The sequence below is a fragment of the Morus notabilis genome, unplaced genomic scaffold, assembly GCF_000414095.1.
Source record: "Morus notabilis unplaced genomic scaffold, ASM41409v2 Scaffold298, whole genome shotgun sequence".
Taxonomy (NCBI): Eukaryota; Viridiplantae; Streptophyta; class Magnoliopsida; order Rosales; family Moraceae; genus Morus; species Morus notabilis.
This window is the reverse complement of record NW_010359398.1, coordinates 111,624-125,606: the sequence shown is the minus strand read 5'-3', so window position 1 is coordinate 125,606 and position 13,983 is coordinate 111,624. Positions and strand designations below refer to the sequence as shown.

The following is a 13,983-nucleotide window of genomic DNA, read 5'->3' as shown; positions in this document are numbered from 1 at the left end:
CTAATATTCTTTCATCGTTCATTCTATTTTTTTTTTCTTTTGTCTTTTTGTCTTTTTTTTCCTCATTCTCGGCCTTTTCCTCTTGCACATTCTTTTTTTTTTCTTGTATAATCTTATATATTCATCTTGAAATCACTATCGTAAATGTACCTTTTCCTTTTAATTTATCCCTATTACACGAAAATTTTGCCTTTTTTACTTTTGTTTTAAAAATTTATTCTTATTACACAACATTTTTTTTTCAAAGATGTCATTTCTTAAATATTATTTTTCATCCTTTGAAGTATTATTTTATCAATTTACCTCAGTTTTATCCATTATGCTTACTTTATTTCCCTTGATATCTTACTTTGATATCTTATATCTTATATTTTGAGAGGTGTATCATCAAAATACTTATTCCTTCTAATCTGTTCTTATCACGTAATAGCCTTTTCTACTATATGTCCTCACTTAGAACTTTTCTATATCATAAAAAATATTATTTTTTAGAAATGAAGTCTTTATAGCTGTTATAAGATTTTGAATAAGACATGGTGTTTTGTCATTTCTTTCCATTTTTTTCTTTTCTTTCGTCTTTTTTTTTTCTTTTTCTTCCTTTTTTTTTCTTTCATTCTTAATTTTTTTTTTCTCTTATACATATCGGTTTTACAATCCTATATCTTCATCTTAAAATGTGTATCATCAAAATACTTTTTTTTCTTTTAATTTATACGTATTACATAGCAATTATTTTCAAATATGTTCTTATCAAATATTCTTTTACATGCTTCCGCACTTTAACCCTAAGTATCGACCCCTCCTTTATTCACAAACCATGCGTCGTCATTGTTCTTCAATATTGTCTTTAAAATGAGTCACGTAACCCACACGTGTTTAAAATCATTAAAAAAAGTGGCATTTTATTGAAGGAAATATCAAAAATTGCAACTTCTAATAAGTTTGAATTTATTTTGTGTTGCTTTAAATTGTAAGGGATAAAATAAGATAACCCCTATTATTTGGGGCTAAATTTGAGATTAACCGTTGTTTTAAATGGTCACAATCACACTCAATGAGTACGTATTCTAACTAGTATTAAATAAAATCGATCAATAATTGAGTCGTATGCTAAAAGTGAATTTGAAAATGGATCAATGCTATGTTATTCATTTACACTGCGCCATGGTGTTGGGTGGTAGTGTCTCTTTGTAAGTTGAGAATTTAAAAGAGTAAATTGCACTATTGCACACCCAAATTATTCAGGTTTTATATAATGAACCTTAAACTTTTAATTTTGGTAAATTACACCTTGAATGTTAACATCAGCAATTGAAATCTAATAGCTAGTGAGGTTATCAAATTGATATTTTAAAACACGAGATTTATATGTGACATGGTTTGAAAAGTGACGACATATACCTTTCATGTGCGAATTACTTGTTTTACGTGTGACTTGTCAAAATTGAAAGTTTAAGGTGCATCATGTAAAAAACGAATAATTTAAAGTACAACGGTGTAATTTACCCAATTTATTGCACCCAATTTAAAATGAAGGTAATTTTCAGTCCTATTTAGTTGATCGGCTCTTTCTTTGGATGGTTTCTCTTTGAGAAAGGGGCTCTTTTTGCTCCCTCCGTTTTATGTTAATATGTTTTTAGTTTCGCCTTGCATTTGTTGTTTCTTTCTTTGATCCTTTCTCTCTTTTTTTTTTCAAAAAAAAAAAAAAAACCGGAAATTCCCCAGCTAGTAGCAAAAATGGCCTTCCATTATACTTCAAATAGTAAGTAGAACAATAATGGAGATAAAAATTGCATTTTAGAAAAGGACAAACAAGAGAGTTTGCAAAAAGGGGAAAAAATAGATGCTATTGTTTTTGGATATTTGAGGTGTGTTCGGCAGCCTAAAAATTTTTTAAAAAAGTAACTTGAATTATAACTTTATTTAAGTTTATGTTCTTTTAAGTTTGAACTCGAGTTTAAAGCTAAAACTTAAGTTCATGTTTCTCCTTCTACTCGAGTTCAGAAACTCGAACTCAAATTAATGAACAGTATTTTTTTTATTCTTAAAAATGCTATAACTTTTTCGTTTTAATCCTGATTGAGATGATTTTTTTTCTATACGTTGACAACGAAAAGATGAATAAAACCCCACCTATATACCCTATTAAAATTTTTCATCACCATTGAGTTTTTATTAAAATACTATCTAAATACAAATTCAAGTTTTGACTCACTCAAACACAAACTCAAAAAGATTCTTATCTCAAACCATAACTCAAATGTACACAATCAAACATAAATTCAAGTTACAACTTTAACTCAAATTATAACTCAAACTCAACTTAAGATCTTTATTCAGGAATACCTAACTCAAAAATATAAAAGAACAATCCCTTATTAGTCCACGTCAATTCACCATTGAAGAGAGATTATCAATGGATTTTTATGCGTGCATATTTTTAAATATTAGATTAATTAAATACAACCCTCATCGATAAGGTATTTTTCATATAACACAATAGAATTTTTCATTAAATATATATATATATATATATCTTAATTTCATAGTAACCTTAAGCCTCGTTCATTTCACCGATTTGAGTTTTCAATTTTAAATTTTTACAGTAAAAAATTTTCAAAAAATGTCACATCTAACTTTTTTTGTTACAGTAAAAAGCTCTTAGAAAATGTCACATCTCAGCTCGAATTGAAAACTCGAATCCGCGAAGTGAACGAAGCCTTAATTCCCTACTAAAACAGCTGACGTGTCATTGTTTTATTCCATTTTTCAGCCATTGAAAGGAGGAAAAAAAAATCTTTTAAACTTACCGTTGCAGGATTAAGAAAAACGTTTTGCAAAAAAAGTGAAGAAAAAAAGACCACAAGTACAAAATATCATGAAGAATATACAAAAGCAAAAAGTTAGAAAAACAAAAAATCCAGCTCGTTTATCAGGAATTTTTGCCCGCCTTACCTAGTTTGCCCTCACATTCAGCCTGCAGCTATAACGACTCTCAAGGCTATAATCGTCAATCCATCTATTCGTGTTCTTTGTAATCTTCGTTCAAGATCTCTCTATCCCCGTCTCTCTCTCTCTCTCTTGTTTCGATCAATCGATCTAAACTCAAACAGAGAAATTGAAAAAAAAGAGGCAAATTCTGATACTCTGAACTCTCTTGTCTCTCTCCGTTTCGCCCGCTAGCGCAGTGATTACGCAAAAGAGGTTCGATTTCCGGTTTTGCCCGTTCCCCATTATCGTTCTGCGAGATCGCTTTTTGAAGAATTTTGATTCTCATTTTCCAATGCTTTGTAATTTGTTATCTGTTTGAATCATAATTGAAGTTCGAGGTAATTCGGAGTGTGTACAGTTTATAATTTATTGAATTTTCCGTGGATGAATTTGGGATAATCCGTCGTCACAATTAGAGCTATGATTTTAGGTTGTTGTTGATAAATTTGTGTTTTTTACGCACTTGATAAAATTTTTAGTCTCAAAAGTACTGACGTTTTTTTTTGTTTGATAACGTATTCATTGTTTTAGTCAATATGGACGGGATTTAACAGGAAAAAAAAATTCTAGTGATGACATTTTAAGGTTTTGGTTTTATGTACAATTTGACATATAGGAGTAAAAATCTTCTTTTATGGGAATAGTAAGCATGCCCATTTGATTAGGAATGGTAGATATTTTGTTGGTTGTTGCAACTTCAATTTGCTTTTTGTTTAGAATAGTTTGAGTTTGTGTTGAAAATCATTTAGTTCATTCTTAACTGATGAGAGTTAAGGACTGATGTTCTTATATCATTTCGCAACTTTTACCGGGTCTTCTGTTATACTCGTTTTTCTGCTGTTCTTTCTCTTTATGGTAAAATATGATTTCTGTTGTTGTTGGTGAATTAGATGAAAGAGAGTGGAGATGGGATCAAGAGTGATAGACCCTCCAAAACTTCATCCGTCAGCTCTCTTCCACTCATTTTGGACATAGACGACTTTAAGGTGATAAGACTTGGAAGTACACTACGTTTTTCATATTTTGTTACATTTGGGCGTTACCATGAAATTACTTGTTGAAGAAATAAACTTTATGATAAAAACTGTAATGAATCGTAGGGGGACTTTTCTTTCGATGCATTATTCGGTAACTTGGTGAATGAGCTTCTCCCATCTTTCCAAGAAGAAACAGATTCATCTGAAGCACACAACAATGTCAGTGGTAGTGATTCATTGCCAAATGGGCATGCACGACTGTCAGCGGATGCAGCAAAATCAGCCCAGGGCCTATCTAGCCCTCTATTTCCTGAAGTAGATAAGCTCTTATCTTTGTTCAAAGATTCTTGTAAAGAGTTGGTTGGTCTTCGGAAACAGGTATGATTTTCAGACTGCACAAAGAGTGGAATTAGAAAGTTGCTATACTATATTGCTAATTTCTCATTTTTCATTTTTCTTTGGTTGAAGATTGATGGGCGACTTTACAATCTTAAGAAGGATGTCTCTGCACAAGATTCTAAGCACCGGAAAACATTGGCTGAGGTTTGTTAGAGGGCGTATTTTACCCGATTGTATGTGGAGAAAATTTTGAGCAAACAAATCACAAGGAGAAAAAAGCAACAAATTATTTAGGAAATTTTGAAATTCTGTACTTGGATACAAATAAATAAAATTATTCTGATAATTTATTTATTTTATTTGGTGGGGGGCGGGAGGGAACTAATCTGTTTGGACTTGCCCAATCACTGTGATTGTACATGATGTACTTTGAATACTTAGATTTATTTATGTTGGCTCTATTCTTGAATTAAATCACAAACTTGATTGTTGATTATGTATCAGTTGGAGAAAGGTGTAGATGGCTTATTTGATAGCTTTGCGAGGTTAGATTCACGTATTTCAAGTGTTGGACAGACAGCTGCAAAAATAGGAGATCATTTGCAGGTGAAAATTGTCCCAACCCTGATTACTGTATGCTTGTAATGCTTTCTTAGTTATGCTAGTATCTGCTGACTTCAATTGTATTTATGTTTTCCATTTGTTTGAATTTCTTGTGTCAGAGTGCAGATGCTCAGAGAGAAACGGCTAGTCAAACAATAGAACTGATAAAGGTACTTTTAAAATCAATGCTTTGTGTATTCTACTCTTTATTTGGAATGAGCTAATCCTGTGCTGTAATTTGATGCTGCAGTACTTAATGGAGTTCAATAGCAGCCCAGGCGACCTTATGGAACTTTCACCCCTATTTTCTGATGATGCTCGTGTTGCTGAGGCTGCATCAATTGCACAAAAATTACGTAAGGCGGCATTTTATTCTTCTAAAGCTGCATAAATTATGATCTTTAATGTCAACTTCTCTGTTAGGACTTATAAGCTCCCTTCTTGATTGGATCGTTCTAATAACTGCTTATCTATATACTCCTTGGAAGATCATTTATATTGTGGTTGCCATTATATTGATTTAGGCTTGTCTTAAAAGTATAAATGTCTCTCTTTCCTTTTGTTTAAGTTATATTTACATGAATAGTTCTATTTTTTGATCTGTGGTCTCTTGCATGGAAACAGTTTCCTTCGAAGATCATTCATTATTATATCACCTTTATGCATTTCTTTTTTTTAGCATCCACATTTGTTAAATAAAGAATTTGCAAAGTGGATTAACATTGATGGAACGCTTATTAGTTTTAAAAATAATGTAAACTAAAAAAAAAAATTTGCAGATCCTTTAATGGATTCTTTCATCAACATTTAACTAGAAGCTAATCATTAGTTTGGTCCGGTGATGATGATAAATACCTTTTTTTTTATGAAATAATTTGGAGGTTTATGCTTAGCAAATAGGTAACACCACAATTCTAGATCACAATACTGATCTTTTATTGGTTTTTCAGTGGGTATTTTGATGTTAAATTAATGCTTTAGTGTTTCTTTGTTTTGTTTTGTTTTTATGTTTTTCAGTAATATGAATGACTCTTAGCTTATAGGAGATTTATGTTGGTCTAGGGTCGTTTGCCGAGGAAGATATCGGAAGACAAGGCATAACTGTACCATCAGTTGCAAGCAACACAACAGCTAGCAGAGGATTGGAAGTCGCAGTTGCAAATCTTCAGGACTACTGCAATGGTATGCTATCATTTCCTTGAGAATGCTTTACTGCATTTACTTTCATTACACCATGAAATCACATGAGTCTAAAAGGGGAAGACTTTTATAAGAAAAAGAAGTGGCTGTTAGAACAAATTTAGATTGATTGATAGCGGATGGAGATTACACACACACACACATGAAAAATAGATCACGTGGATAATTTATCATGTTTCCCCAAAACAATAAGAAAAAAATTTAGAGCTCTTCGTTATATATTTATTGAGACCAGACGAATTCTTGAAATGGATGTTTCGTTTTGGGGAGCAATATTTTCAGTGATTACAACAGACGTCGAATTGGTTTCAGTCTTTTATTTCTTCTCTTTTGTGTAGAACTGGAGAACAGATTGCTGGCTAGGTTTGATGCTGCATCACAAAGAAGAGAATTATCCACCATGTCAGAATGTGCTAAAATTTTATCTCAGGTGACTACTATTTTAGACCTTGTAAATGATAAGCACCCTTATAAGCAATCCTGATGTAGGAAGAATAATAGAATTAGTGTATTAGTTTAGTAATTTTGCTAAAGTCTTAATAACCCCATAAGGGGAAAACCCCTAAATTGGAGAGAAAACTAAACTTTGTATTCAATTATCAAAATATTCAAGTCCCTCTTGTTACAATAGCTAAAGTGGCTATTTATAGACCACTTACAAGACAATAACAAAATATCAACATTGACAAATGACATAATAATAAAAGAAATAGTTTCCCCCTAAATTGGAGAGAAAACTAAACTTTTGTATTCAATTATCAAAATATTCAAGTCCCCCTATAACAATAGCTAAAGTGGCTATTTATAGAGCACTTATAAGACGATAACAAAATGTCAACATTGACCAACGAAGAAACGGCAATTAAACTAAGTATTAGGACTTTAGCAAAATTACTAAGCTAATACACTAATTCTATTATTCTCCCTACATCAAACTCCTAACTTTATGAATTGAGAGATCATAATATGCTTGAGCTGGCTTTTGCTTTTTTGGTTGACTTCCAGTTACCATAGTTCTCCTTGCCTTTTCCCAAATATTAAGAGCTGTCTTTCTGTTCATTATTGTCAGTTTTCTTGATAAGTTTTAAATTGATTCTTAAGTGTATCCAGTATGCTTAAACAATTGTTTTCCAACTCTCAAATTGTAAACTGAATTAGTACTTCATCTATTATTCCTATAGTTGCTTATTTGAAGCATAAGTAAACATAGCTTAATAAATTTTCTCGTGACATCTATACTATAAGTTGTTTTGATAGTTTTAATTTGATCATAACTCATAATGCTACATTTTACGCAAAAATCTAGCTGCTCCAAAATACTCGTTGACAGATGCTTTTCATTTTCTTTGTCCTCTCTCTGGGAAGAGCGGAGGGGAGGGGCAGGGAAATTGAAGAGGGTTATGATTGAGTCATCTTATGCTGGTGAATATTCGGTTTTCACGATATTGGTTTGGCGTGTGTGTGTCCACGCTTAAAGCAGTATTTTGTGATCCTATGTTTTAGAGATAAACCGGATATTGCTGCAATGTAATCTTGCTATCATTTGAAGAACCTCTCCCATTTTATCTCATTGGAATTTGGTCAATTTGTGACGCAGTTTAACAGGGGTACTAGTGCTATGCAACATTATGTGGCAACACGTCCAATGTTTATTGACTTGGAAGTCATGAATGCAGATACAAGATTGGTTCTTGGTGACCACAGTTCACAGGCTACTCCTAGCAGTGTTGCTCGAGGCCTTGCTTCCTTGTACAAGGAAATTACAGGTCTTGATATTTTCACTGATTCTCATACAAGAGGTTGAATTCTTTTATAGTCTTTTTGTGATATCTTTTTGGTTTATCTTGCAGATATTGTACGTAAGGAGGCAGCTACAATAATGGCTGTATTCCCTTCTCCTAATGAAGTAATGTCAATTTTAGTTCAGGTAAATAGTAAATTTACTCCTATTAGCACGTGTTCAAGTTACGGCAGTATTAGTCAATACTTTTGTTATTATAACTAGATTTTCAACATCCTGTGCAGCGTGTTTTGGAACAAAGAGTTACGGCCCTTCTAGACAAATTATTAGTGAAGCCTTCTCTTGTAAACCCACCTCCTATGGAAGAAGGTGGACTTCTTTTGGTGAGTAGAATTACCAAGTGTGTTTCTATTCCCCTTTCTTTCCTCAGCGAAGTCTATTTCAAACTGACGGGGTATTATTGATCAACGTGGTGTGGCAGTATCTGAGAATGCTGGCAGTGGCTTATGAAAAGACTCAAGAACTTGCTAGAGATCTGTGCGCGGTGGGATGTGGAGACTTGGATGTTGAGGGTAATGAATCGAGTGTAGAAGTTTGTACACTTTCTTTCTTATGTAGTGAATGCTAATAATCATGTTGATTATGATTACGAGTATTTTTGTCATTACTAGAGGGCATAGCTAGTACAGTATATTAATGAAGAATTCTAAGAAGGCGCATTTTCTTTTATTTATCAGGCCAGTAAATGAGTGAGCACCTATAAACTGAGATATTGTTTTATATCTGCTTCGCACTGTCCTTGACTTTTTGTCTTCACAGTAAAAGGACAAAATCTTCTTAGAGTACTTTTTTCTTTCTTCTTGAGTTATTACCTGCCTAGTAATGTTTTATAGGTTTTTGAACGTCAAACGTGACCTCATTTAGTTGTCATGTTTTCTATTCTTTGAAATTTCCTTTATGTGATTGTAAAATACTGGGATCTTAATAAAAAGTCGATCTGATTGTTCAGGCCTCACAGAGTCTCTGTTTTCTTCTCACAAGGATGAATATCCCGAACATGAGCAGGCCTCCCTCAGACAACTTTACCAAGCCAAAGTTTGTTCAAATGCATCCTAGAAATTTCAACACTGTTGTTGCTCTATTAGAAATAATGCATAATACGTGACTTATGTTTTGCAGATGGCAGAACTGCGTGCTGAAACTCAGCAGGTATCGGACTCAACTGGAACAATTGGGCGCTCAAAAGGAGCTTCAGTGGCATCTTCCCACCAGCAAATATCTGTTACTGTTGTGACAGAGTTTGTGCGCTGGAATGAAGAAGCAATTTCCCGGTGCAGTTTGTTCTCATCTCAAGTAATATTTGCTTCCCCTATTGATATTGCATCTACATGTAACTATTGATATTTTATACATTTATGCCTCATATAACTTTTTTGCCCCAAATCTTTGTTTTGGACATCAACAATTATCAGCGAGATGTTACTTAAAATCTGTAAGTAATGCATCAAAAAGTTGGCTAAAAGATTTGAATTTTAAGGTTTATGGATTTCAAAGGTGGTGTCTGGGTGATGAATGGTAACTGAGCTGAGCCGACATGTACTAAAGGGTTTTTAGAAAGCTCACCTTGCTGGATTCTTTTCAGAAAGCAAATATATTTTAAAAATCCAGAAGGCTATCTTGGCATATCAGGAATCTTTGTGTTCGTATTTGAACAGAACTTTTTGGTGCAAATTCAATTTTTTTTTTTTGGAATTTTTGTGAGATAAAAAACTGTTAGCAAAAAGGTTTTGAACCAGAAACCCTTTACTCAAAGATCAAGATCCAATATCAGCCTTGAAATATGGATTGCAAATTTACAATAAGACTTGTGTTGTTCTTGGTTCATAATTTTGCTGGTTTTGTTTTGAACTTTCAGATACTTAGTCAACTATGTTCAAATTATTTTTACATGTTCTTGTGCAGCCTGCTACCCTTGCAACCAATGTCAAAGCAGTTTTCACTTGTTTGCTAGACCAAGTAAGTTGGTTACTCAAGTGGATTCCTTCACCAAATGTGTCTCATAAGCACTCAACTATTTCTTCGTTCTTTGTTTTTTTATTTTTTTCAGGTCAGTCAATATATAACAGAAGGACTTGAACGTGCTAGAGATGGCCTGACAGAAGCTGCAGCTTTGAGGGAAAGATATGTGCTGGGCACTGGTGTTAGTAGAAGAGTGGCTGCAGCTGCTGCATCTGCTGTAATGACCTAATCACGTATTTGTATATGTATTTCAAACCGTGGGCACCGTTATCTTTATGATCTGCTTTTATTCGAAGCAATTTGTAGTCTACCCTGAAAATGGTGGACTTAAGGTGCATTATATGGTTCCTGTGCAGGCAGAAGCTGCTGCTGCTGCTGGGGAAAGTAGCTTCAGATCTTTCATGGTCGCCGTGCAGCGTTGTGGTAGCAGCGTGGCTATAGTTCAACAAGTATGTTGGGATACATTTAAATTTGTTGAATATGGCTCATGACTGGATGGCCTGACATCTTTTGAGAGCTTAATTTGGTCTGAACTTTCTCTACAGTACTTTGCAAACTCCATATCTCGGCTTCTACTACCTGTGGATGGTGCACATGCTGCTTCATGTGAAGAAATGGCAACAGCTATGTCCAGTGCAGAGGGTGCGGCCTATAAAGGGCTTCAACAATGTATTGAAACTGTCATGGCTGAGGTCAGTATTACCCTCTGGACTTGCTGTTGAGAATTGAGATTTATGTAGGGATTACCAGGCTGGTGTATCAATTGATACCAAATCCTTATCATCAATTAAATCCTAAAATGGTTTTTTTGTTTTTGCCGAGTGCTGTGTTCCTTGCCAACCATATATCCAGCCTCAGGATCTTATACATTTATGTGGCTGTGTTGTTCTTCCTTACGAAATGTTGCAAAACCCTATTGTAGGTGGAGCGGTTACTTTCAGCTGAACAAAAGTCAACGGATTATCGGTCACCTGATGATGGAATTGCTCCTGATCATCGACCAACAAATGCATGCACAAGGTATAATAAAAAAGTTACTATCCTTGGGCTGTCTGGGAACTGCATTGACACAAATCAAAACCAAAATTTGGTTCATTTCCCAAATTGAATAAGCTGGAAAATTTTGCACCCCTTTCCTCTCTTTCTTGAACCTTTTATCATTCTGCATCGTGCTTTCTTAATCTTCTCCCTTTAACTTGTTTATTCTTTTTTGTTCACAATATTTGAGTTAATGCCAAATGTTTCACTTCTAGGGTCTCTGAGTGTTGTGATGGTCCGTGAATCATCTGACACGGAACCTGGTGTTATTTTCTTTGTTTCAGAATAGAAGCTTGTATTTTCTGTTTTTCGTAATGGAAAAGAAAAAGGTTCTATCAACACTCATAGTATAGTTGTTATAAAATAATAATTATAATGAAAAGGAAAAAAATATATTTTATCTTCACCTATAGCTGTAAAATGCTCTCAATTGACAAACTGCCGTTTCCATATTGGTTTCGGATATCAAATAATGCGTTTTGTTTGCTCTTCGCTAGAGTTGTTGCCTATCTCTCCCGTGTACTGGAATCTGCATTCACAGCACTTGAAGGCCTTAACAAACAGGCATTCCTCACTGAATTGGTATGACGTGTTCTTACCATCTCTTTTGACCGTTATGCATGTGCTTTTTTATTGTTGCTGAACTAGTTTGTATCAAATAGATAAAACTTCTTTGATAGACGATATGAATTGTTGTATCCTAAGAATGAGGAAGCAAACATTGATTTAGATTATGATAATCCTCAATCTTTTGAGTTTATACACCTCGAACACTGCATGTAGAATGCTTTCGAATATTTTACTCCATCTCCATAGTGTGCCAGGATCAATAGTGACTTAATGCATCATGATTGCCTTAAGTATATTTTCTTTTCTGCAGTATTTCATATCCTGCGCTATATCATTCATTTTATCAACTTTATTTTATTCCCCTTAGGCATTCAAATGATTTCTGTTAAACTAGAGCATCTTTTGCATTTGAACTGATTTTGCAGTGGAATTGCTGTTTCAGGGAAATCGCTTGCATAAAGGGCTGCTTAATCATTGGCAAAAGTTTACTTTTAATCCCAGGTAACCGGACGACTTCTTACTTGTTCGGCTAATTTAATTAATTAAGAGGCATTTAAGTGAACCGTTTCAAATTGAGCAGACTTTTGCACATCTATTTTAGCCAAAGTAATTCGGATCGTTATTTCTCATTCATCTTATATACTCTCTTGAATTTATCTGTTTTGAAGTGGAGGGTTGCGGCTGAAGCGTGACATAACAGAGTATGGAGAATTCGTTCGCAGTTTTAATGCTCCTTCCGTTGATGAGAAGTTCGAATTGCTGGGCATGTAAGTATCCAAATTCTTTTCAGGTTTTCCTGTTTCATTCAGCCCCCGTTTGTTTCATAGGTTCTAATTACTGTTCAAACCTTTTTATTAGAGTGCTTTCTCTCACAAAATTTTAATTTCTGTTCAAACTTTTCTATTCAAACCTATAAACCAAACGAGCCATCAGTTTTTTCCCGAGATTTTCTGATGAATTCCTGTATCCAGCATGGCCAATGTGTTTATCGTTGCTCCTGAAAGCCTCTCAACTCTATTCGAGGGTACTCCTAGTATTCGGAAAGACGCACAAAGGTAGGGTGATGCATTTTCAAAAATCACATACACATGAAAACAGTATTTTTCCTGTGCAAGGCTAAAGGTGGTTTACTAATGATGAAAGCATTCTTCTGGTTTTTATGTTGATTAAAATCCGGCATTACTATTCTCTTAGTTTTTTCAATATTGTTATTTCCGTCTTAATGAAGTGTTCTTTAAAAGAACCAAAAAAAAAACAAAAAAAACAAAAAAACAAAACAAAACAAACTAGCACGAAAGTATTTTACCAGAATTTTTTTAAAAATTTGTTTGCAGTATGCTGTTTGTCTTTCCCTATTAAAGTGCACTATTTATGATAAAACGTTGTTTTGGCTGCCAACTCAGGTTTATTCAACTGAGAGAGGATTATAAGAGCGCAAAGCTTGCTTCTAGACTGAGTTCCTTGTGGGCAAGCTCTAGTTGATCGGAGGCAGTTTGCTGATGTGGATCTAGTGGCTCCTTTGCTAAGGAAGCTGAAAGCTCATCTGGAGACTGGAATCATCCGGAGACCAAAGGCGAGGCTTGAATACCATTTAGCAATTAAGAGTGCATTTACAGGCCGTAAAAATCGATTGTTTCTTTTTCCCCTTTTCTTATGTGTTGCTTTTGCTCTATCCATTCTTTCCTTTTTTTTGAGTGTATATTATGGAGGTACGAATAGGAAGAAGATTTGATAGATTTTTGGTCTTCAAAGCTTTATTTTATGTACTAGGTTTGGAATATTCTTTGCCCGACAATTGGTAGATATGATATGGTGTGTCCTTTTCTCCTTGTAAATGATTCTTTGGGGGATAAATGAAGACAGCCAAGTTGGTGCGCCTAGTGTCTTGAGCTTTAATTGGAGGACACTATGTTTGAAGTCTAAATTTATGAATGTGTAGTAATAGAAAAACATATGGACCTGTAGTGCAATTTCTTAATTTTTATTTTTCAGGAAGTTGTCCAGTATAAATTTAACAATAATGCTAAGGATATCAATTCAAATTTTAATTTTTATGTATCAACTGACGTAACATGTGAGTTGTTATTTTTATATTGGTGGATGTTTAAAATATTATTACGTCAATTGATAATAAGAGATGCATCTATTAATAATATGTCAATTTTCATACTATATCAGTTAATATACAAGAGTTAGAAATTTGAGTTGATGTTCGTAGCATTATTCTAAATTTAACTAGTGATCTAATTCCTTGTATGGGACATCTGAGAGGAATAAACGTTTTAATTATGTGTAATAAAAAGATGCAAAGGAAAGAAACAAAATAATTGTTCGGTTAACTCGAACACTCAAAAAGATTTCAGGCATCTCATGGCTTCCAAATAATAGTTATCCTTTATGCACGTTGATGGTGATTGTGTAAACTTTAAGTAACTAATGGAGGCTCACCTTTTTTTTTTTTTTTTTTTTGGTCTCGAAAAAGGGTTATAGAATTATAAGGTGGCG

The 13,983-nt window shown here is 33.9% G+C and overlaps 1 protein-coding gene across 1 annotated transcript; it reads left to right on the top strand.

Annotated features, from left to right (window-relative positions):
• The first annotated feature begins 3,037 nt into the window (after positions 1-3,037).
• Positions 3,038-13,358, top strand: LOC21396105 (exocyst complex component SEC10b). The gene is made up of 25 exons (XM_024163095.1): positions 3,038-3,204; positions 3,882-3,977; positions 4,092-4,346; positions 4,437-4,511; positions 4,812-4,913; positions 5,030-5,080; positions 5,161-5,266; positions 5,973-6,092; positions 6,449-6,540; positions 7,708-7,876; positions 7,961-8,037; positions 8,136-8,234; positions 8,333-8,423; positions 8,861-8,946; positions 9,031-9,204; positions 9,814-9,867; positions 9,959-10,087; positions 10,227-10,319; positions 10,416-10,562; positions 10,793-10,890; positions 11,406-11,490; positions 11,921-11,979; positions 12,147-12,245; positions 12,450-12,533; positions 12,882-13,358. Exons 2-25 carry the CDS (start codon positions 3,882-3,884, stop codon positions 12,958-12,960), a joined length of 2,520 nt encoding a protein of 839 aa, XP_024018863.1. The 5' UTR covers positions 3,038-3,204; the 3' UTR covers positions 12,961-13,358.
• Positions 13,359-13,983: the final 625 nt, after the last annotated feature.

Bases quoted from the DNA above. Each gene is read 5' to 3' on its own strand.
- LOC21396105 (XM_024163095.1), top strand. From the start codon at position 3,882: ATGAAAGAGAGTGGAGATGGGATCAAGAGTGATAGACCCTCCAAAACT. The intron at 4,512-4,811 runs GTTTGTTAGAGG...ATTATGTATCAG, and splicing joins ACCGGAAAACATTGGCTGAG to TTGGAGAAAGGTGTAGATGG. The intron at 8,947-9,030 runs GTTTGTTCAAAT...TATGTTTTGCAG, and splicing joins GACAACTTTACCAAGCCAAA to ATGGCAGAACTGCGTGCTGA.